Source organism: Ruditapes philippinarum, unplaced genomic scaffold (assembly GCF_026571515.1).
Source record: "Ruditapes philippinarum isolate M1 unplaced genomic scaffold, ASM2657151v2 ctg93_1_1_1_1, whole genome shotgun sequence".
Classification (NCBI taxonomy): domain Eukaryota; kingdom Metazoa; phylum Mollusca; class Bivalvia; order Venerida; family Veneridae; genus Ruditapes; species Ruditapes philippinarum.
In genome coordinates, this window is record NW_026860272.1 from 428,696 (window position 1) to 454,293 (window position 25,598).

Here is a 25,598-nt window from a genome sequence, read left to right on the forward strand (position 1 = left end):
CTGGTTCTCAAAGAATGTAAATTCTTAAAATATGTAACTAAATTGCAGAAACAGGCACACAGGTACCCTACTGTAAATTTTCCACGGTCAAGTTTTAACATCGATTTCAACACATTTTTTTGGTCATACCTCAGTGTGCAATCCAGTAAAATGGGTTTCCTGGAAAACTAACCAGTAATTACCAGTTTTTCACAAATGAATTACTAATAATATCAAATGATTTCTGATTCCATGGTGATAAATGACCATTACACTAAATATTTGAAATCAATTGCCAAGGAGAATTTTCACCTTGCCCAAGGATCAAACCAACAACCACAGAATTACTAATCTCATGGTATCCCTATTGAGCAAAGCGGGTGAACATCAAGTCTATTATAAAACAAGAAGGACAAATGATTCATCTCCTAAATTTACCTTTTGATTATAAGCTTGTAAAGAAGCGCTGTTGTAGCTATTTTCAGGTTGTTTAACACCTGGAATAAAAATATCAAAGTGAAAAATAGATTTCATCAACAAAATATTTAACATTTGTCACAATATGAGATTATAAGAATCTTACGCTGGCTGCCGGCCCCGTACAGACCAGAATATCTAGCTTGCGGGTAACTGTTTACGGCGGTAAAGAGGCTCTGTGGGTTTCTGCTAAACAGTTACCCCAGAGCTAGATATTCCCATCTGTAATGAAAGCTGGTGTTTGATTCTTTTTCTTGCATATTACATATCAACTGTTTTCAGAACAGAAATTACGATAGCTTATCTTCCCATTACGCATTTTCTTAGTAGAGTATGATCTTACAACTTCATTCATTACGGTAAAATGATGTCATCCTATGAATGCAATTCATTCATAAAAGGTGCGTGGCAATGACATCATTTAAAGCACACAACTTGTGTTACATGGGGGTGTAAGACAGGTTTTTCTAGCACCAGTGTAAACGGTAGATAATCCTGTCTGATTTGCGAGAAAAAATGTGTAGCCTAATTTGGACTTGAGCAGCTTTAATAATTTCTCCCCTTGAGGTGATCAATATGAAGTTCTGATAATAGAACAGCAAAGACCTGGAAAATATTTTGAAAATCAAAAACAAATTAAATTTGTGTCTGTTTATTTTTTTCATGTTTTACACTTATGTATAAATATTTCTTGCAAAACCACCCACCTGAAAAGTTGTAGGATCCATCTGAAGCTGCATGTATAGGGCTACATTGTTGTTGAACATATATAATACTGCCGGTACAGAAAATGAGATCAGAGATATCAATGGAACCTTTGGTAATCTGTATCCACCCTTCACAAACTCCGGAATATACAGCACACATGATGTCACCAACTGCAAGTATAACATATTACCATTTCAGTGATTTATATTTTAATCATTATTGTTGTTTTTTTTAAAGAACTTGTGACTTTACAAGTGGGAAAATAAAAGCAACATATCCAAATTTTGGAAAAATTATTTACTGTAAGTCTTTGTAGGATTAAACTTCTAAACCTTACCACCTTAAATATCTTATATGAACTTGTCAATCTTTGGATACGGAAAAAATCATTCATCATTTTTATGAAAAAATTTCAAATTATGTACTGACTGAAAATACACTGTAAATATTTATGGTCCCTTACATTATTTTCTGTACATCCACTAAACCAATCACCTTGGTAAAACAACCAGCCTTTTATAGTATTATCTTTTTATAATATACACTACATGATTTGTTTGTTAGTTTGAATGGGTTTTACGTCACATTGACAGAGTATAGGTCATATTGCAACGTTCACTACATGAAAAGAGCAAACAAGATTTAGATGTAACTAGAAATGTGTCCATAGGACACGGGTGCCCCCATCGCGCCACTCTTCTGTCAATCTTTTTACTAAGTCAAGGGAAATTACTCTACAAATACTGGATAAATCCACAAGCAAAACCCCAGGTGCCAATCTAAAATATGCTGAGCAACCTGCCTATAAAGTAAAATGACTATGTCAAATCCTTTTTTGAGAAACTTGCGACACAAGTTGAAAATTGCAAAAATTTTCTAAGTGAAAGGCAATAACTCTAAAGATACTAAATAAATCCAAATGAAAATACCTGGTGCACAACTGCACATGCTAATCAATATTCCTGTAAAGTTCCATGACTCTAGGTCAAATACTTATTGAGTTACCTGCGACACGTGTTGAAAATTGCAAAATTTTACTAAGTCATGGGCAATAACTCTGAAAATACTAAAAATATCCAGACGAAAATACCCAGGTGCACAACTACACATGCTGATCAATATTCCTGTAAAGTTTCATGACTTTAGGTAAAATAATTTTTGAGTTACGTGCGACACAAGTTGAAAATTGCAAAATTTTACTAAGTCAAGGGCAATAACTCTGAAAATACTAAATATATCCAGACGAAAATACCCAGGTGCACAACTACACATGCTGATCAACATTCCTGTAAAGTTTCATGACTCTAGGTCAAATACTTTTTGAGTTACATGCGACACAAGTTGAAAATTGCAAAATTTTACTAAGTCAAGGGCAATAACTCTGAAAATAATAAAAATATCCACACGAAAATACCCAGGTGCACAACTACACATGCTGATAAACATTCCTGTAAAGTTTAATGACTCTAGGTCAAATACTTTTTGAGTTACATGCGACACAAGTTGAAAATTGCAAAATTTTACTAAGTCAAGGGCAATAACTCTGAAAATACTTAACATATCCAGACGAAATTACCCAGGTGCACAACTACACATGCTGATCAACATTCCTGTAAAGTTTCATGACTCTAGGTCAAATACTTTTTGAGTTACATGCGACACAAAAGTGAACGGATGAACGGAAGGACGGACGGACAAGGGTAAATCTAAATGCCCGCCGCTAACGTGGGGGCACAAAAATTGGAAAACCTTTCAACCACAAACCAAAACTTCTTATATTCAAAACAAACATAAAACTAAACAAAAATCAAATCACTTTACCTTTGTAAATTCTATCAGAAGAACAACTGAGCCTGATTTGAATGGTAATTTTCCATTTTCCTTTCCTAGGTTCACCAATGTGGAGTATGAACCATATATAACTGTCCTAAAATTAGAAGTTACAACATTTTAATAAAACTAACAATTATGGTTATTTGATGATTTTTTTTTTCGTTGGTTAACCAGTGAAAACTATTTTATCATATGCAATATAATTTTTAAAAAAATCTACTCATAGAAAATGGACACTATTCTAAGTTTACAAACACAACTAATTACAACACTGAATTGAAACAATAAATGTCGAACGACACATATGCCCCCCTTTCTAGCCCTTGACTTGGTAATTTTGTTTAAGAAACTTGCCATAAATGGGTGTGTTATGAAAAAAAAAAAATAATGAAGACTTTGTGATAAATAGTTTTCAAGATAATGAGTGGAAAATATTCTGACAATTAAGGCCCCTGTGACATTGACCTTTGAACTAGTGACCCAAAATCAATAGGGGTCTTCTAATAGTTATGACCAATCAATATTATAAATATGAAGACTGTGATAAATAGCTTTCAAGATAATGAGGGGAAACCATACTAACATTCAAGGACCCAATGACCTTCACCTTTGACCTGGTGACCCCAAAATCCATAGGGGTTACTTACTAGTTATGACCAATCAGTATGTGAAATATGAAGACTTTGTGATAATAAGCTTTCAAGATCATACTACCATTCCAGAACCCTGTGACCTTGACCTTTGTCCTGGTGACCCCAAAATCAATAAGGGTCATCTTCTAGTTATGATAATCAGCGGAAACAGACATTAGCAGAACAATATACCCCCTCTTCTTTGAAGGGGGTGGGGGGGTATAATTATTTAAGATGCACAATATTGGCAGATACTCCCAAAGAGATCATTTTTGTGACTGGGTCACGGTCACAAGAGCTAAAAATAGATTTTTCTTACACTTTTGCTCATGCAGCCTTTATTTATCGACATATTCTGCATTATTTAAGCAAAATATTAAACAAACTTCAATAATATCTTACTCAATGATCAGCATAAAGGTCCAGATACAATTTTGTTTGGTGACTCGTGCCTTGTTACTCCTGCCATCTGACTGGTGGTGAGGCAACAAGGCATCTTTTCCTTTGTGCATGCCAACACCCTGAAAATAAATTCTTGAAGAATTAATTGTAAGAAGTTGTTTTGATTATTATAAGGCAAGCTCAAAAATCAAGAATATTTTAAGTTTTCCCCAGCTAATCCGGGGGTACAGTTTCAGCTCCAAAAATAGGCACAAAAGACCGACTTATCTTTTGTTTTTGATAACATCTATTAGATGTGAACAGTTTGACCCAATTAACAGAATATTTTTTTTTCATACTGTCAAATGACATTGCCCATCCAAAAGTTATCTATGTCAGTGTCTCTTTGACAAGTCTTAATAAGATGGAATAGTAATACAGTTGATCAATAAAGATAAATTATGTATTAAACAGAGTCTTGAGCACACTGGTAATCACTAAACTGAATATTTTGATTTTTTTAGTTCTGTACGGAACAATTGGACCACACATTTATAAGTTGTTATTGTTTCAATTACAAGAGATAACAAGCCATACATAAGCGTGTATTGTAACTGAAAAACATTGCATTGTGTTGAAACTTCAGAGCCACACAATTCTATATCTTTGTTCATTTTCTCTTTTTCCCCTCAGTTTTCAACATCCTTATGCTTCTATTCTTGCTTACCAGTTAAAAGCTCAGTGACTTAAAAGCTGTCTTTGGTACTTGGCCTTTCCTTCATCCCATTATTGGCATGTGACATTCCTGAATGTGAAATCCTGAAAGCAAATAAGTGAGAAATGGTTACTTTTTACCAAATAATTACTTATAATACTATGGTTTGGTGCACAACTGAATTAAGACCTATAACTACAACCTCTGACAACAAAGTTTCTGAATCCATTGTTTAGCTCCGTAATCTACAGTATTATAACTTTTGCTTATAAAAGACTGGTCACTTGTTTGAATCCCAGCAATGGCAGGACCTTTTCTGGTGCTGTTACATCTTTCTGTTTTTAATACAAGCTTTAACTTTTTAATAATGATGGACATATTGTTCAATTTTCTAGGTAGACAATTTATACCCCATTCTAAATCATAATTTGATAAATTATATAACAAATATCAGAAACACAAAGCCTTTTTCTAAAAGCATATCAAATACAAGTATCACAGCTAACAAGGAAGTTTAAAATATTTTAAAAACCTGTTGCCATTATGTTTATGTAAAAAGATATTTTAACCGGATTATGTGTTGTTCAAGGTTCAAATTACATGATTATTATAAAGATAAAATTATGTGGTCTAGCAAAAATCAACTTAACATACAAATAATTCAATAACTACAAGTTTTAAAAGGACCTTTCAGCTTTTCTAACATTAACATGTTATTTTTAGTTAATAATGATATAATTTTAATTATTAAATCAAAAGAATTAAAATGGAAAATGAAATCTGCCAATGATAAAATATATAAAAAAATCTTAAGGAAACCCTTCAATACAATGTACCTCTACTCTATCGGTCTGCACTCTATTATTCACATTAGTAAAGCAAAAGATTTGTTTCCTGATCTTTAGACATAAACATCACAAGTGGCAGGTGGGGGTAATGGTAAAAACTGACTGGTATACAAGAATTCAGGTTCAAAGACCAAAGTAGTAAAAATTATAATAAACTAAATCACCAGTTACTTATTACTTTCATATCAAGTCCCTTATTTCAGGGTAATACCAGAATACAACAGTCTTGCACTGGTCAGAAAAGCATTGACGCAGGGAACAATCTTATGTTAAAATTCACTGAAATAAATTCCCACCCTAATGCTAGCTATATAGTTAGCACTGGTTTTTGCAAACACTGAAACAGTCTTCATTAATTTTACAAAATTTTTACTGTATTCATTGTGGAAATTCACAGTAATTTCAGGGCTCATCCTGGGGGGAAATTTTAGGGAGAAGTGACTTCCTCGCGAAAATTAGGGAGAAGGGAAACAACCCAATGTGTATGCATTAACATGCATGGCTATACATCCTTTAATTATAATATAAACACAATTAACATCACTTATAATATTTCTCCAGTTTATTAATTAATAGTAGATTAATTAATAGTAGTATTAATTAAAAGTAGATTAATTATTAGTAGATCTGGCAATGGCATCTAAATGTTTTTGAGCTGCAAATATGAATATAAAAAATTATTTTTGATATCTATTGATCAGCTTTTTATAAGCTTTCTCTAAATATGTGTTTATATATTTTCATGTACATTTGTTGATAATGTGTAAGAAAAGATATGATGATAAAATCAATTTCATATTTTTTACTTTCCTCACATTTAATAGAAGACGATGTCACATTGGATATTGATTAATAATATATATTCTATTCTGTTCTGGTAACAGAAATTTCTTTCAAAGTCCTGAATGTTGTAATGTCATATTTATATGCATATAATTATGCTTATAAAACAATTTTCAAACATCAAAGAATATGTAAAATATTTACTGCAAACATTTGTGCACATTATATTTGATCACTAAAATTACATACATTCATTTCTTATTGAAAAATTTGACTGAGAAATTGTAGAAAATTAATTTCTAATTACCTCCCTTTATTTTCATGAAATGTTAAATTAGGTAATATCTTTAGTTTTAAAGAAATTAAATATACAACTTACACGCACAGAACACCGCGTCCAATATTTAGAGAAATGTGTTATTAATAAATCAACACCAAGATCTTTACGGGTTAATTTAACCCCACAGGTCCCAGTAATTAATTCAGTCCTACAAATTAAATGGGAAGAAGCCCACATAAACTTTGGACTACAACTCACCAAAATATTATTAGAATATTGGAACACAAGGAAATCACAACTGGTAGAAGAAATTAGGGAGGTAGAGAAACATCTAAAAGACACCACTTCAACTGACGAAGTCGACCTAATTGCTGACATCATATCAAAAATTGTACTATCGGTCAGAAGAGATCTCAGTAACAAAAAATCAACCCAAGATCCCGAAAAATCCTCTAAACAAAACACCCGCCAGTAATCATCCCAACCAAAAGAAACTGAAAAATATATGCCCAACAGAAGATTCAGAACAAAACAATTACATGAACGAAATCTTCTCCTCCGTAACTATCATAAATTTGTCATAAATTTATCAAACTACAATCTCTCCACACCCGAAAAAATGATTCTTTGTAGAGGATTGTCATTCTGCCCCACCCCAAGAAAAACAGACCAAATAGAATTACAACGAGACTTACTACTTTTCGACAGAAGAATGAGACTTAAACACTATTTTACAGATACCACATATAACAATCCTGACCCGTTCACACAAAGCTCAGGATGGAAACCACCTGCAGGCAAATCAATGAACCTCGATGCATTTCTGTCAATCGTCCATCATGACATTCTTACAATTAAACAGTCACCGAATACAAATTATAATATTACACCCGATGAGTACCTAGCAATAACAAAACTTCAACAAAATAAGGATATCATTATAAAACAAGCCGACAAAGGAGGAGCGATAGTCATTTTAAATAAATCTGATTACATTGCCGAAGGTTTAAGACAACTCAACGACAAAAACACATACAGGACCACACCCTACGATCTTACAAACAAATCCACCAGAGAGATCAACAATTTTTTAACATATCTGAAGAAACACTCCCTTATGTCACAGCAACACATCAGCTACCTTACTGCGAAAAATTGCAGGACACCCATCTTCTATTTATTACCTAAAATTCATAAGCCTAATAACCCCGGACGCCCCATCGTCTCAGCTTGTGGAAGTCCTACAGAAAAATTATCTGAATTTGTAGATCACTTTTTACAACCATTAGCACGTAAAGTCCCCTCATATATTAAAGATACCCGTCATTTCCTAGAAAAAATACACGAATTAAACAACGTACCTAAAGACGCATTCTTAGTCACAATAGATGTGACAGCACTTTACACTAATATTCCACACAAAGAAGGCATTTTAGCAGCCAAATATGCACTACAACAAAGATCTGAACAAGAACCCAAAACCTGGATCCTTCTAAGAATACTTTACTTCATACTCAAGAAAACATGTTTCAGATTCAATGATACATTTTATGAACAAATTGCCGGAACCACGATGGGTACCAAATGCGCACCTACTATGCGATAATTTTTTATGGATAAGATAGAACAAGAGTTCCTAGCTAAATACCCGATATCTCCACTGGTATGGTGGAGATATATTGACGATATATTTATGGTTTGGCCACACTCGAGAGAGGATTTGAATTCCTTCACTACGGCCTTAAATAGTTTCCACACAACGATCAAGTTTACGGTAGACATAAACCAATCATCAGCAAACTTCTTGGATGTTTACTGTCAACAAAGACTTAAAAGGAAAATTATCAACCACACTATACACAAAAACCAACGGATGCACATATGTATTTACACTATAGCTCATTCCATCCACGTCACCAAAAAGCAAGTTAATCCCATATAGCCAAGCCGTCAGAATAAGGAGAATATGCAGCACTGACGAACAATTTGAAATATGCACAAAACAACTTACGGAAAACCTTATTGCACGCGGTTATCCGAGAAAATTAATATACGAAGCATCAAAAAAGCCAAAATTACCAATCTTGATACCAATGTCAATACTAAAGCACAAAAGGAAATTATACCGCTTATAATTACTCATAACCCGCTTATTCTAAGAACAAATAATATCATCTCTAAATACACCCACCTCCTGGAAAACGACCCCACTTTAACAATGTTTAATAAATACAAAATATGTACAGTATTTCGAAAACCAGCATGCCTAAGAAACACACTCACAAAATCAGACATCAATCCCCAGATGAAACCACAAGGATCACACCCATGTAAAAGAAATTGTATCGCATGCAAACATATCAGCAGTAAATCATATGTTAAAATTCATTCAACAGGAAAATACTTTCATATCAAAGGCACATATGACTGTAATTCATCCAGTTTAATCTATTTAATAACATGCAACAAATGTGGAATACAATATGTAGGACAAACCGGGCAATACTATAAGAGACGTCTATATGGCCATTTTCGCAGACATAAAAATGCCAACAATTATAAACCCGTTTCCCGCCATTACACAACACACCGAACACAACGTTAATGACGTCGACGTAACTATGTTATTATCAACACCTAAGAACGTCAACATCCGCCTCAGAACTGAAGAAACAACTTATATCAATATTTAAAACACGATCACCATCCGGGGGACTCAACTTAATACAGTAATAATGGAAATCCAAAAAAATTTACAGAACAACAGTTAACAGCGAACAACGAACACTTCATTGAAATAATCCAAAAAACTACTACAATGTAAAACCTGCAACAAATTTCTGAAAGGATCTAAAAGTAACTTCAAACCGACACTTTAAAATTCACCAAGACACGAAATTACGATTTATATGCTACATCTGCAACAACTCTTTTAGCCGACGTGAACACCTCCAGGAAACACAGTAATACGATACACAAACAACCACTAAAAAACGCTACCTCACCAAATTAGAGAAAAAACACGACAACATTGAAAAAACCTATCAAACCTTGGAAAAAACCTTTTGAAGCAACCACCATACCAAAATTCCGTATAATACCCGGCGTAAAATCATGGCTACAGAATACACCAAAATCAACAACGGACGAAATTTTAAAAGAAATGATAATAGATCCGGAATTATCCCCACTTCAACTGTCACCCTTTAGAAGTAACAATCCGTCGCCGTGCAGCAGCCACACAAGCACATCAACCAATTGCCAGGATGAAAAAGAAACACTGAATGACGTTAACATAAACATTTATTCCATTTACGGTATTTTTTCTTAAAAAGCATACAGCTAAATATAGATTATGGGGTAAACCCAAAATGACATAATTTAAACTATTTTTAGAACAAATCACGTGACGTAAAAGTATACCCGATTTTTGTACGTTAGACAATGGTTTTTCTATTATTCTGATATTTTATAACCCTGATGAAGACTCGTGAGAGTCGAAACGTCGGTTAGCATCATTAAATAAACTTTAAAACTTATCCTGTGTTGATTGTTTGTTCCACTTTTATTGTTTTATTGTAGGTAATATCTTTATAAATAATGCTTTTTAAAATTTACAATATTGATAAATCTTAATCTGAGCGTCATATTTACGACATTAAAACAAATATATATATTGAAACAATAAGAACACTTCTTTCCTGACAAATTTTGTTGTTATGTACGTTACATGATATACGACCGATATGTAGTTTAGCCACGTGCGTAAACTGTGTCAAATTTGGCATTTCTACAAAGAGAACAATGCCTAACACCCCCACTGTCTACAACATACCAATCGCATGGCTTTCTTAAATTTTCGCGTAGGTGTAACTATCAGAATCAGTAACTTTCTTACTGCTCGGTTTCGGCATTTCGCCTTGTAGCCATGACGTGAGCGATATAACAATTTTACAGTAAAAATTGATGTTAACAGACTGAAATCATTCAAAACTATGATTAAGTGTTTAATCCGGTCGCTGATCATTAATGAAATTGATTATTTTTAATTGACTAACAGTTTTGTGATAGCCGTGAAAAATCCATTGCACATCGACTTTACTCGGGTTAAAAACCCACCATCGAAGTGCATCGTGTATATCAATTAGGGAAGATTGCACGTGTTTAGATAATCGGGGAAAAAACTATGTATAATTATCGCCAAATCCTGTATTAAACTCGCAAAACTATCACACAATTATACTGTTTCGGGCCGATGCTCTTATTATTTATTGTTTAGAGTAGGCGGTCTTTCGCTTCGCTTACGGGTGAAGGGTAGTATAAAGCGACGCTCTGATTGGATAATGATAATTAGCGGTCGTCATATGGGCGGATACAATCTCTGCTCTTTACATCGCTAAGTAATTACTATTTGGGAATTAAGATTTTATCGGCGATGTTGACTTCTCTTTGATCAATCAGAAGAGCGAAATTGGAATATACACGGCGAAGTTTTCGCCTGAATCGCCCTTCCGGATGAGCCCTGAATTTTCTATACCTGATGTGAAACAATACACTATTGTACAGAACAACAACATTGTCTAGCGGACACATTATGGCAACTAAAAGAATGCCCATTATCATGCATGATTTTTCAGTTCAACAAAGTTTATAATAAATTAATGCACAGAATGAGACTTTAATATTTTCATAGATTTTATCAAAATGTTAACTGAGTAATTGTGTTTTGTTTTTCATCAGTTCAAATGGTTATGTTTGTATTGTTTGTTTAGAAAAACAAAATATGAACTGATGATTTATGACGCATACTATGAAAACTTGAACTATCATACCACCGCAAGACTGCTTCAGAAATGAGGAAGTTACTAGTTACTGAATACCTTACAAAAGAATTGAAAAAGAGTTATGGTTGTGGGCAATTAAAGATTGTTGTGATTCTTGTATGTTACATTTCCTTTTAATGTGTTTGACCATTGAGTTTTATTAAATTACTCTGTAATAAGTCTGGAAAGAGTTACACTTCTTGAGCACTGCATTTCCTTTCATTGCACTTGACCATTGTATGAAGTTGCATTGAATACTAATTATTAGTTTTTAAGTTATGCACCAGACAAGGAAAACAAACAAAGGGCAACAACTCTACAAATACTGAAGATGGAGTTATGGTTATTGTACAATGTACTTCCTCTCATTGTGCTTGACCATTGTATGAAGTTGTACTGAATTTCAACAACTAGTTTTCAAGTTATGCACTGGACAAAAAACAAAGTATCAAAGGGCAATAATTGTAATTTGTCCAAATAGTTATGGTTCTTGTGCACTGAAAAAAATATACTTTTCGTAAGTGGGAGCCAATCATGATTTCTTAAACCAATTAAATAATTAATTTGCTAGCTCCTGCCAGGCCGAGCCCCGAACTTCATCTCACTGCCCTTGACCATTGCATGAAGTTTCATTGAATTCCAAACATTCATTTTCAAGTTATGCACTGGACAATAAAAAGTAACAAAGGGAAAAAAAATTAAATGAGTCAAGAAAGAGTTATGGTTTCTGTGCACTGTGCTTGACCTCTCAACATACTTGACCATTTAATGAAATTGTATTGAATTCCAAGTAGTAGTTTTCAAGTTATGCTCTGAACAAGACAATGGCAATGTAACAAAGGGCAATAACTCTATAATTACTCTGGACAGAGTTATAGTTCTTGTGCACTGCACTTCCTCTTATTGTACTTGACCATTGTAAGAAGTTGTTTTGAATTCCAACCAGTAGTTTTCAAGTTATGCTCCGGAAAAGGAAAAGTAACAAAGGGCAATAATCTCTGCAATTAGTCAAGATAGAGTTATGGTTCTTGTGCACTGCACTTCCTCTCAATGTGCTTGATCATTGTATGAAGTTATATTGAATTCCAACCATTAGTCTTCAAGTTATGCTTCAGGACAAGGAAAATGCAACGGTTGGCTGGACAGTCTGTAAATTTTTGGACCATCCACAATTTTACAGATTTTTTTATGTGTAAATTTACAGAGATGAAATAAGAAAATAGGAGAAGTTGCATTAAATTTCAAAACTGCAGGTTAAAATGAATAAGGGTACATATATGAATAAATGTAACAGTATGGTAAGATTCAGAACAATTTCATGACTTTTAACAAAAATTTTACAATCATCAAACTTAAAATGAAACTCACCCCATAACCTAAATATCTGTAAATTTATGGATTGAAACATCTTTAAAATTTTAGACTATCTATAAATTTACAGACAGCCCATAAATATCATGAAATCCTAGACCTGATCAAAGCATCACAGATGCAAGACTTATCCAAGACGTGAACTCACTAACAACATTTCCTACAAAATCGAAATGTTTTTAAGGGAATTTTTTTGTTATTAAAAAATTTTTTTTAATTTGCACTAACTTTGAATTTGGGGTTTGAATTCACCGTAAAGAGTAGTTTAATTTTTAAAGGGCTCAAGATTATTTCTCACTACGTAGGTATTTAGTTTTAAAAATATATTTTCTTTTGAATTTTTAACTTGTTCAAATGCTTGCATTTAATTAACCAATCACTTGAGGGCACTTTGTGACAGCCATTTGTTTATTAGTTGTAAAAGGAATTTAATTAAAGTAGCCCCGGGTTCTATGATATCACTGTACTTAAAGTGTATCGGAAAATATTCAAATATAATTATCATACATGAATGAGATATTGCCTGGGCAATTTTTCAAAAATAAATGTAATGCAGGCTTTTTCAAAAAATATATTGCGTTTGCAATTATTTTTTGGGGTTTTTACATAGCAAATGTGCCCCAAAAGTTTTTTATGATAGCATTACCCAAAATATAGATAAAGACATTTTTATACCTTGAACTCCGTAAAGTAAACAGGCTGATTATACAAAATTAAAATTAAATGTCTCTACAGTAACATCTCACTAGTTAAATTGAAATTAAACACTTTTTACAAACAGATTTATCAATATTAATTACATTTTTAATCAATATGTAACTTTTAAGTACTAATGTAATGGTGTAGTTTATAATCTTAACCAATTATACATGCAATTTTAATACTGTCTTATTTTTATAAATGATATTGGGTCTGTTTAATATCAATAAACAAGAGGGCCATGATGGCCCGAGGTCGCTCACCATCATGGCCCGGAGGTCGCTCACCTGTATATAGGCCCCCAAGCTGGGCCAGTTTAAACCCAAGGGCTTTTATTTGAACAAACTTGGAATTTAGACACCTATTAGAAGATGTTTCATGATGTTAAGTTTTTGCTATACAAATATAAGAAAAACAATGACCTTCTCCCCCCCCTCCCCCGGCAGAGTTAATTTTAACCCAAGGGCTTTTATTTGAACAAACTTGGTAGACACCCATAAGAAGATGTTTCATGCTGAAGATCTAAGCTCTAGCTCATTGGGTTTTTTAAAAGAAGATTTTTTAAGTTTTTACTATACACATAGTTAAAAACAATGACACCCCTGGGGCGGGGCCAATTTTGGCCCCAGGGCTTTTATTTGAATAAACTTAGTAATAGGACTGCAACGATACACCAAATGTTCGATTCGATTTCGATTTTAGACACTCCGATTCGATTTTTTTGATTCGATACATTTCTGATTACTAATTTATCTTTGGTATATAATTCTGCTTGTCTGCTCAAAAAGTGAGTGGCCTTCAACCTAGTGCTTGGCTTTTTTGTTGTAATAAAACTATTATATAAACTTATTTGACTTAATAATTGTGTTTATGAGAATAAAAAGCTCTTGTCTATTTGGAAAATAATTTTAATCAGGCAAATAATCATTAATCTCAGTAACATGACTATCACAGATACCTTCTGCTGACTTGGAATATAACAAAGTATGTTTCTTGTAAAGTAAATAATTATGAACCAAACAAGTCCACATCCTGTTTTCATTTCATATGTTGCATTAAATTAGACGTACCACCGGACTTTGGATATGACACGTCCGTAAAGCATATTTTGCAAGTAGCTTTATCCTTGTCCTGGCCTTCCCGAAACTCAAAGTGTTCCAAGACCTTTGATTTTAATTTTTTAGGGGGATTTTTTAATTTTATTACTTTTGGGTGGGGAATCGAATCGAAAACGTTACAGTTGGTATCGGGAATCGAATCGGTGCTCATAAAACCAGTTTTCGACCCCAGGGCTTTTATTTGAACAAACTTGGTAGACACACACTATAAGATGTTTCATGCTAAATATCTTAGCTCTAGCTTTTTGGGTTCTTTAAAAGATTTTTCAAGTTTTTACTATATGCATATAGGGAAAATCAATGACCCCCTGGGGCGGGGCCAGTTTTGACCCAAGGGCTTTTATTTGAACAAACTTGGTAGACACACACTATAAGATGTTTCATGCTAAATATCTTAGCTCTAGCTCTTTGGGTTCTTTAAAAGAAGATTTTTTAAGTTTTTACTATATGCATATAGGAAAAATCAATGACCCCCTGGGACGGGGCCAATTGTGACCCCAAGGCTTTTATTTGAACAAACTTGGTAGACACTCATAAGAAAATGTTTCATGCCAAATATTTAAGCTCTAGCTCTTTGGGTTCTTTAAAAGGAGATATTTAAAGTTTTTTCTTTCAGTTGCCATGGCAACCAGAGTTCTGCATGGAATTAAATTTTTTGAACAATTTTTAAAGGTTACCACCAAAGGAACACTCTTGTGAAGTTTGGATGAAATTGGCTCAGAGGTTTATGAGATGTCATTTGAAGCAAAAGTTTACGGACGGCCAACGGATAGAAGGACGCCGGACGAAAAGCGATCACAAAAGCTCACCCTGTCACTTTGTGACAGGTGAGCTAAAAATATAATTAAACCCTAAGTATAGTACTATCCTGCTTTTCAACAAAATAATTTGGTATGATATGTTCATATATCCGAATTATGCAAAGACTGTCCACAGTGACTCCCTGTCTATAATGACCTTTTTACTTTTCTCCCAGGCCATCCTTAAAAAAATGTCTGTTTGCAGTAACCCGACCCAGAATTTTCATGGTGAGTAGGTAAGTCGTTTTTTTTTTTTTATTGAACTGTACACCCAAATAAACATGGAATTTCAAAATGCTGGACAATATATGCTTTGATAATCTGGTAACAATTAATAAATTGATAACTGAATTCTAATTCAATAAGACCTAGTACATTTTATTCCTTCTATTAATCTTTATTTTGTTGTCGGTCGCGTTACTGCAAACAAACATTTTTTTCATGATTGCCCCATCTAAGGTCACTGTAAACAGTTTTTACTCTAGAAAATTTAATAACCTTTCAAATGATATATAATACTTGGTATACATCATCCCTGTTTTTATTGTAAAATCAGACTCTTGTAATGCATCAGTTTTTTTCAAAATTAAGTAGTTAAGTAAACAAGTATACATTTAAGCAAGTAAAAACATTTTTACCATAGTAGGCACTATAGTGTTGTAAAAAAATTGTGATGAAAAAAACTGTAAAGTCCGTCCCCCTCTCATAAAATATCCAATTATAAAACAATACTCATATAAAACAATTTTTCTGGTACTTAATGATAGTTTTACTATGAAAATGTTACAAAAATTGCCAATTTTTATGTTTATGAGAATAAAATACAGTAGTGTAAAAGTTGTCTGTAACATCTGTCCCCGTTACATCCGTCCCCTGATATAAGTTGCTTATAAAATCTCACGTAAACAGTAACTGACACTAAAACACCAAAGTTACAATAAACAAGAGGGCCATGATGCCCTGAGTCGCTCACCAGAAACAACTGCTTTTCAGTGTTGGAATGTAATATATATTCTCACATTAAACTTGAGCATAGAATATGTTTAAACAATAATATGAAGAAATGCCATGACCTGGGGCATTTAAGCTTTAGCTTAAACTAGGGCCAATCAAATTAATAAGAGCAAACATTATAAAACACTTCCTAAGAATGCTACAAAGTTCGGTGATCATCTAACAATTATTTCAGTAGGAAATGATGTTCGAAGGTTTTTTCTATTTTAAGCTTTAGTGGCTCCTAAAAGGGGCTAATCAAATGAATTTAAGCAAACTTGATAAAAGAGTACCCAAGAATGCTACAGACAAAGTTTGGTGATCATCCATCAATTGGTTCTGAAGAAGGAGATGTTTAAAGGTTTTTCTATTCTTAGCTTTAGCGCCCCCTAAAAGGGACCAATTAAATTAATGTGAGCAAACTTGATAAAAGATTACCCAAGAATGCTACAGACAAAGTTTGGTGATCATCCATCAATTATTTCTGTAGAAAAAGACATTCAAGGTATTTCTATTTTTAGCTTTTGCAGCCCCTAAAAGAGGCCAATCAACCTAATATTAGCAAAATTGATAAAAAACTACTAAAGAATGCTACAGACAAAGTTTAGTGATCATCCATCAATTTGTTCTCTAGAAATAGACATTTAACTGTATTTCTATTCTTAGCATTAGTGGCCCCTAAAAGGGGCCAATCAAATTAATGTGAGCAAACTTGATAAAACACTACCCTAGAATGCTGTCGACAAAATTTGGTGATCATCAACCAATTAGTTCCGTAGAAGAAGACCTTTAAAGATTTTTCTATTTTTGCCCTAGAGACCTCTTAAAAGGGCAAATCAAAATAATATTAGCAAACATGATAAAAGACTTTGCAACAATGCTACAGACAAAGTTTGGTGATCATCAATCAATTAGTTCTCTAGAAATAGATATTAAACAGTTTTTATATTTTTAGCTTTAGTGGCCCCTAAAAGGGGCCAATCAAATAAAAATGAGCAAACTTGATAAAACACTACCCATGAATGCTGTCGACAAAATTTGGTGATCCTCCATCAATTAGCTCTGTAGGAGAAGATGTTTAAAGGTTTTTCTATTTTTAGCCCTAGAAACCCCTAAAATGGGCCAATCAAAATAAGCAAACTTGCTAAAAGACTACCCAAGAATGCTACAGACAAAGTATGGTGATCATCCATCAATTAGTTCTGTAGAATTAGACGTTTTAAGGTTTTTCTATTTTTAGCTCTAGCTGCCCCTACAAGGGGCCAATCAAATTCAAATGAGCAAACTTGATAAAACACTACCAAAGAATGCTACAGTTTGGTGATCATCCTGTAGAGGAAGAGGTTTAAACTTATTTCTATTTTTAGCCCTAGGTTTTAAAGGAAATCTCCAGCTGTGCTATTATCGTAAAGATATTATTGATAGTTCAAAAGTAAATTCAGAAAGGTTTTTCCGAGTCTTAACATATTTAAATGTATTTTAATACAAGAGCTGTCAGAAGGACAGCGCGCTCGACTTTTTTAGTGCTTGCCTATAAAACAAAACTTTGACAGTTAAGGGCACACAAGACTTTAACTAGGAATTTCTAAGTACAAATCAAGAAACATTTTCACAGAGTTATCTTCTCTTGCTTACAGATAGGTCTCATGATGGCACATAAGAACTCCAACTTCCAAAGTAATATCTCAAATGGTTAAGTCAACAAGTGGACAAGAATGAAAATCTTAACTGAGTTTCTAAGTCAAAAAAGGGCCATAATTCAAATAAAATCCTTAACAGAATTACCTTCTCCTGCCCATGTTTTGGGACCATGATGGTAAACAAGTATTCCAACTTTCAAATTAATATCTCAAACAGTTCAGTCAAAAAGTGGACTGGTACTAAAAAACTTAACCAAGATTCTAAGTCGATAAAAGCCTTAATTTTTAAAACAAATCCTTGACAGAGTTACCTTCTCTTGCGTACAGATGGGGGTAATGATGTGAAATAGCATTAAAAGTTTCAAAGCAATATCTCAAAGGGTTAAGGCAATAAGTGGATTTTACCCATATTCAATGTATTTTCTAAGTCAAAAAGGGGCATAATTCTGTCAAAAACCTTGACAGAGTTATGTCCTCTTGTCTGTTGATGAAGGTCGTGATGGTAAACAAGTATGGTCAGTTTCAAAGCAATACCTCCAATGGTTTTGAAATAAAGTGAGGTGGTACAAAAACTTAACCAAGCTCAATACACTTTCTAAGTCAAAAAAGGGCCATAATTCTGTCAAAAACCTTGACAGAGTTATGTACTCTTGTCTGTAGATGGAGGTTATGATGGTGAACAAGTATGGTAAGTTTCAAAGCCATACTTGTAATACTTCTGAAATAAAGTGGGGTGGTACGAAAAACTTAACCAAGGTGTGACGCCAACGCTAACGCCGACGCCGACGCCGGGGCGAGTAGGATAGCTCCCCTTTTCATAGAAAAGTCGAGCTAAAAATGGGAATGGTATTTGAAATTGAGGGGCATGGGTTCAAACCCCAGAAGGGGCATCTTTTTTTTTTCCTTTAAACATTATTTATGAATCTCTCTGATCCCTTATGGAAGAAAAATTGAAGAAATAAGGGTTTGATTTAAATTATTTAATTTTTGAAAGTATTTATTTGCTAAATAATGCCAAAATTATAGCAAATATGATACCAGATATTTTCAAAGTTTAATAAAATAAAAACTACTCAGTAAATGTATTTTATATTTTGCATGATCAACCAATATACCTTTAAAGAAATTGAGGCACACTTTGAAAACAGCACCTCATCATGGTAAATTTTAGGATTATTTTGAATAAGACATTTTAGATTGGGAAATGGTAAAATTAGTGTTAAAAGTGGGTGGGGTAGGGTAACATTTTTATCCATATGAAGAACATTTTGTTTAGAAACAAAAATATGGCTTGTGTAATTTGTTACCTGAATCTAATTATTTGTTTTTTAACAATGGGCAATAGAAAAACATTTTTTACAATGATTACATAACAGATTATTTAGAGTTTCCTCATTTCTGAAAATTGGCCCTTCTAATGGCAAAGTTTAAGTTAAGAAATATATCCGTAACTCATAAACCACATGGTAAATTTTATTTAAATTTTGCATACAGGTGACCTTGAAGACATATAATTGCCCTATGTTGTCAATTTATAAGTTCCTTATGGTTCCCATACCCATGGTCTACCTTAAGTTGACATTCCAAACAAGTGCAGCACTAATTATAAAATGTTTACAATTAATTGACAGTATACACATGGTAAGCCTTATCCCTAAAACAATGTGAAATTTTACATGTTCCACAGAATTACAGTCAACCCGGCCCCAAGTCAACCCGTCCCCAAGTCAGCCCGGCCCCAAATTGGTCAACCCGGCCCCAAAACAATTTTATTTCTGGTCAACCCGGCCCCATTTTTTTTATTATTTATTTTGCTTTAAAATGTAAACACTTATCAAGAAATAAGATAAAAATTAACAACAAAAACAAAAGTTCAATGAGACGATAGAAGCAGCAGATTTCACGACATCGATTGCGGCAACCTCTTTAGCCTGTAAAAAAGTTTGTAACCATTTATAAGAATCACACAAAATAATATAAAAAATAATTTTCATACATTCAATTGCATACTTTTTTATTTATGACATAAAGTGATTAAACACAAAACACTATCAATTTTCCAAACACTTAGTAATATTCCAATACTTTTTTTCCACAGTAAATATTCTTTGAAAATAAGTTAATAAAAAACGAAACAAATATTAATTATAATAATGAACGTATTCAATAAAAACATTCAAATTCATTGAAAAAATATTGTTGGAAACTATGTTTATACAAACCTTTTAACTCGAAATTCTATGCATTTCTTCCTAATTATTGCATTAACACTCACGGAACCATTTTTAATTTACAACGAATAAAGACATGAAAGATACTACCAACTTATTAAAAGAATTTGTTTTCACAGCTATACCTTTTTTGTTAATTGATTGCTTTAAACTGTTTTGATTATCACATCTGAATTAATGTTGATGTACATATAATTGTTGATGTTATATAATAATTCATCAATATTGCGTATAAAAGACTTAATCGGCGCAATTTAATTTACCGACACTTTTTGTTACTATTGTTCTATAGTTAATAATCTTCAATTAATAATAAATCATTTTTATTCCATCATACAACAAAATGACTTAAAAAGTTTTCTTTGAAAAATATATATTTTGGGGCCGGAATGACCAATTTTGGGGCCGCACTGACCAATTTTGGGGCCGGGTTGACCAAATAAAAATACCGTGGGGCCGGATTGACCAATTTTGGGGCCGGGTTGACCAATTTTGGGGCCGGGTTGACTTAGGGCCGGGTTGACTTGGGGCCGGGTTGACTTGTACCGTGTTCCACATTGTTTCCCAAATGAACATATAGTAGGCTTTTCACCTTTCTATACTTATAACTTTGATAGTGGAAAATTTTTATTTTATAATAATTTTATCAGTGGTTTTGTATTTGGTACCTTATAGTTAGCCGGAAAGTGTTGAATTTTTTTTTTCATTGTTGTAATAGGGGTCCAGGGGCAAATAGGTAGGGGTGTCAAAACACTGATACTGCCACCTGTGCCACCTGTGCATTTATGAAAGAGAAGAATTCTTTAACCTTTTACCCCAGGAGCATGTAAAAGTTTGAATCTTAAATGCGTACTATTTAAATTAAATTCCTTTTGTTTTTACTTTACGCTAGTTTCAATTATTGTTATTTCTTGGGCACAGCCATTTTGTCATTTATGCTGAAGTTAATCTGGTACGGCTTTATTCATTGGTTATATCTTTCCATTTTTATCCGATGTTTAATTGTTTACTTGGTCATGTGATTTTTGCACTTATATTTACTATATAAGCTTGTGCATTTCTTTATTTTGTTAGCTAGGTGTATCGACCTACCGGTACTCCTTCGAAGCCTTAGTGCTTCAATTTTAATTTGAGAATCTATTTCTCTTTATCTTATTTATGCTTATTGCAAAATCGTTCTATTATTATTTAAATATTGTAGGGCAATTCTTTCAATAAAGGAAGTGGCTAGCCGTACGGGCCTGTACGGCTAGCCAAAAATTCTAGCCGTATGTGAGTCACGTACAACTAGCCTGGACACACTGTATTGGCTAGCCGTACAGCACTTTTCAAAATTATATGGAAGTCGAAAATGCCCTTGTGTGTTCACTTTAATAAAGATGCTCCGCAATTTTGCAAAAAAAAATGAAAACGAGTAAGCGTTGTATAATCTATCTTAATACAAGAACCGGTTGAACCGGGTGATGCTCCCCGAGAAGGTTCTGGACACAGGAAAGTATAAAAAAAATGAACAAAGGGCAATAACTCCAAAATTACACCAGGCTTTGTTTAGGTTCTTGAAGCGTTGCAGTTCTATCCAATTATATCTAGCTACCTACAAAGTTTCATGTTGATATCTCTAATAGTTTTAAAGTAATGTCCAGGACAAAAGTCAAAGGTAAAAATAAACAAAGGGCAATTACTTCAAAATAAGGCAAGGCAGAGTAATGATTCTTAAGCACTGCACTTCCATCCAATGAGACCTATCTATCTACAAAGTTTCATGTTGATATCTCTTATAATTTTAGAATAATGTCCCAGACAAAGTTCAAAGTGTCAAAATGAACAAAGGGCAATAACTACAAAAGAAGGCAAGACAGTGTTACAGTTCTTGTGCACTGCAAACTTACTCAATGAGATCTATCTACCTACAAAGTTTCATGTTGATATCTCTTATACATTAAGAAATATGTCCCGGACAAAGTTCAAAGTGTAAAAAATAAACAAAGGGGGATAATTCAAAAATTAGGCAAGGCAGAGTTAAGGTTCTTGTTCACTGCACACCTACTCAATAAGATCTATATACCTACAAAGTTTCATGTTGATACCTCTTATACTTTTAGAGTTATGTCCCGGACAAAGTTCAAAGTGTAAAATAAACAAAGAGGGATAATTCAAAAATTAGACAAGGCAGAGTTACGGTTCTTGTGCACTGCATACCTACTCAATGAGAACTATCTACCTACAAAGTTTCATGTTGATACCTCTTATACTTTTAGAGTTATGTCCCGGACAAATTTCAAAGTGTAAAATAAACAAAGGGGGATAATTCAAAAATTAGGCAAGGCAGAGTTACAGTTCTTGTGCACTGCACACCTACTCAATAAGATCTATTTACCTACAAAGTTTCATGTTGATACCTCTTATACTTTTAGAGTTATGTCCTGGACAAAGTTCAAAGTGTAAAATAAACAAAGGGGGATAATTCAAAAATTAGGCAAGGCAGAGTTACGGTTCTTGTGCACTGCACTTCTACTCAATGAGATCTATCTACCTACAAAGTTTCATGTTGATACCTCTTATACTTTTAGAGTTATGTCCCGGACAAAGTTTAAAAGTGTAAAATAAACAAAGGGGGGTAATTCAAAAATTAGGCAAGGCAGAGTTACGGTTCTTGTGCACTGCACACCTACTCAATGAGATCTATCTACCTACAAAGTTTCATGTTGATACCTCTTATTCTTTTAGAGTTATGTCCCGGACAAAGTTCAAAGTGTAAAATAAACAAAGGGGGATAATTCAAAAATTAGGCAAGGCAGAGTTACGGTTCTTGTGCACTGCACTTCTACTCAATGAGATCTATCTACCTACAAAGTTTCATGTTGATACCTCTTATACTTTTAGAGTTATGTCCCGGACAAAGTTCAAAGTGTAAAAATAAACAAAGGGGAATAATTCAAAAATTAGGCAAGGCAGAGTTACGGTTCTTGTGCACTGCACACCTACTCAATGAGATCTATCTACCTACAATGTTTCATGTTAATACCTCTTGTTGTTTCAAAGTTATGTCCCGGACAAGAAAAGGGGACGGACGGACAGACGGAAAGACGGACGGACAAGGCGGCGACTATATGCTCCCCCGAAATTTTTTCGGGGAGCATAAAAATTAAGTGTCAGAGTTGCATGTTATAACGTCCTTAATTTTCATGCTTATGATTTGTATGGAAGATGAATTGTTAAATCTGTTAATTAAGCACATGGATCGAATAAATAATGATCGGAGGGGAATAAATAAATAAATAAAAAGAATATTAAAAAAAAAACGTATAAAAGGAAAATAATTTAATAATGCAAACTTTCCTTAATGATGGACGATGAACAAACTTCTATACCGTCGGTATTTTTTTTTTTTTTTCAATTTGAAAATTTAACTTAACGAAACAAAAAATAATTATTATCAAAATTTTGTAAACTATTTCAATTGATGTTATTTAACAGCAACCAAATGCTATTTTTTCTCGACGTCTTGTGATGACAAAGTACGTACATTCTTTACTGTAGCCAACACGTCAATTAATCTCTAAAAAGTAAACATTCTTGACTAAAATCCTCGCTTAAATTCATAACTAACATATGCACTTTCCCCTTCCATATATTTTTGAAAAGTGCCGTACGGCTAGCCAATACAGTGTGTCCTGGCTAGTCGTATGTGACTCAAGTACGACTCACATACGGCTAGAACTTATATATTTATCGTAATCCTAATTAGAAAACATAGGGTCTATATATCTATATAATTATATATAGGGGATATTTGATTCATTCACACAATTAAATGTTTTTCTTTTCTTTTTCTTTTTTTTTGGTTATAGTCAAAACTGATTTCAAAGTGCTGCAATTTCTCAATGAATTGAGATAGAGTAAAAGGCTTTTCAGCATCGGTTAATTATTAGTTACCCTAAGAGTAAGATTGACCTGAGGCCATTTTTAACCCGTCACACATTCTTGGCCATAATGGGGAACCGCTCCAAAAACATGGTAAATTTTTTTAACAACATTTCTCAAAAGAAAAACCAGTGGTTACGGCCTAAATCATTCATTTTTTCACTGTTTGAAGTCTCAAAATGGGGGGATGGGGCAAAAAACCGTCGAAACACACTTATATGAGGGAAAAGGTTACCAAAATATCATGCAAAACTTTGGAATTACCCAAAAACTAGATTTTTCATGTTAACAAATGCCCAAACACTGAATTTTGGTGAAAATTTGTTGTTTTTTAACATCTTTACTTTTTTAATTAATCAAAATAGTCGCGAAAACATATGGCAAGGAAACACATTGCCGTAACTTTCATAATATAGCAAACCTTTTGGTATTGAAAGTGCAATATACAAAATGTGCAATTGCTTTCCTTAATTCATTAATTGTAAAAACTTATTCCCTACAAAAACTGCAAGATTATGGATTTCTGGAAAACTGCAGCCTACTCAAGCTACAGTTGTTTAGGCAGTAGCGGATTTTAGGGTATAGCGGATAACATGGCAGTAACAATGCTCCTTTCCATCAAATATGCCTTTTTCAAAATAATACAATTATACCATCAAAAACAGTGATATATTTGCCATCCGTGGCTAATTTTGTTTTATTTATTTCAAATTGCACAGCGAGTTTTTCTTACATAAATCAGAACGAGGTAACCGGATGTTGTCACCGTCAGACTGTTTATAAGCGCTTCCAAAAGAAATAAACAAAAAACTATTGATCAACACCAAGTAAAGTAATGAAATATTGACATGATTTGGTGTAAAAATCATTTGTTTATAATTTTGCAAAAGCTTTTACAGATATAACGCCTACTGACACTAAAAATTATTGAAAATGAATAGCAAGTGCTTCTGTCAGTAACGGATTTTACATCTGGGGGTGGTCTCAAAATTTATTTTATGTGTCAAAACGCCGTCAAAAGTGGATTAAAAATAGACTTTAACAAAAAATTATCCCAGTTTTAATGGTATAATATTATTTATTCTATCTTTTTATAATTTAAACTCAGTTGTATTGATACTTTGAATATACCATCATTATTAACTCTTCTTTCAGCTAGATTATAAGATTAATAATATTGCTTTAATGTAAAACAGACCTCTTTTTCATTGAACTTTGTTGTTTCATTTTTCATACTTAATACACATGCTCAGCTCAAGTTTATTGCAATTTCTTTTGTAATTTATGTATTCAGAATATATAGTTTACTTTTTAATTCATCTATACAGATCTTAGGAAATATTGTTTTTATTTGTTAAATTGC

General features: G+C 33.2%; 1 protein-coding gene across 3 annotated transcripts in view; it reads right to left on the reverse strand.

Moving 5' to 3' along the window:
* The window catches only part of LOC132759474 (probable UDP-sugar transporter protein SLC35A4), a 38,498-nt gene extending 13,709 nt beyond the window's left edge, over positions 1 to 24,789 (reverse strand). Inside the window, exons 1-6 of one of the 3 annotated variants that reach the window (XM_060751246.1) lie at positions 24,657 to 24,789; positions 4,738 to 4,829; positions 4,032 to 4,150; positions 2,986 to 3,091; positions 1,164 to 1,334; positions 418 to 476 (exon numbers count right to left, since the gene is read on the reverse strand). In XM_060751246.1, coding sequence (XP_060607229.1) covers positions 418 to 476; positions 1,164 to 1,334; positions 2,986 to 3,091; positions 4,032 to 4,141 — 446 coding nt within the window. In that variant the 5' untranslated portion in view covers positions 4,142 to 4,150; positions 4,738 to 4,829; positions 24,657 to 24,789. The remainder of the gene's footprint in view (positions 1 to 417; positions 477 to 1,163; positions 1,335 to 2,985; positions 3,092 to 4,031; positions 4,151 to 4,737; positions 4,830 to 24,656) is intronic. The other 2 variants (XM_060751249.1, XM_060751247.1) reach the window with 2 other exon arrangements.
* Positions 24,790 to 25,598: the final 809 nt, after the last annotated feature.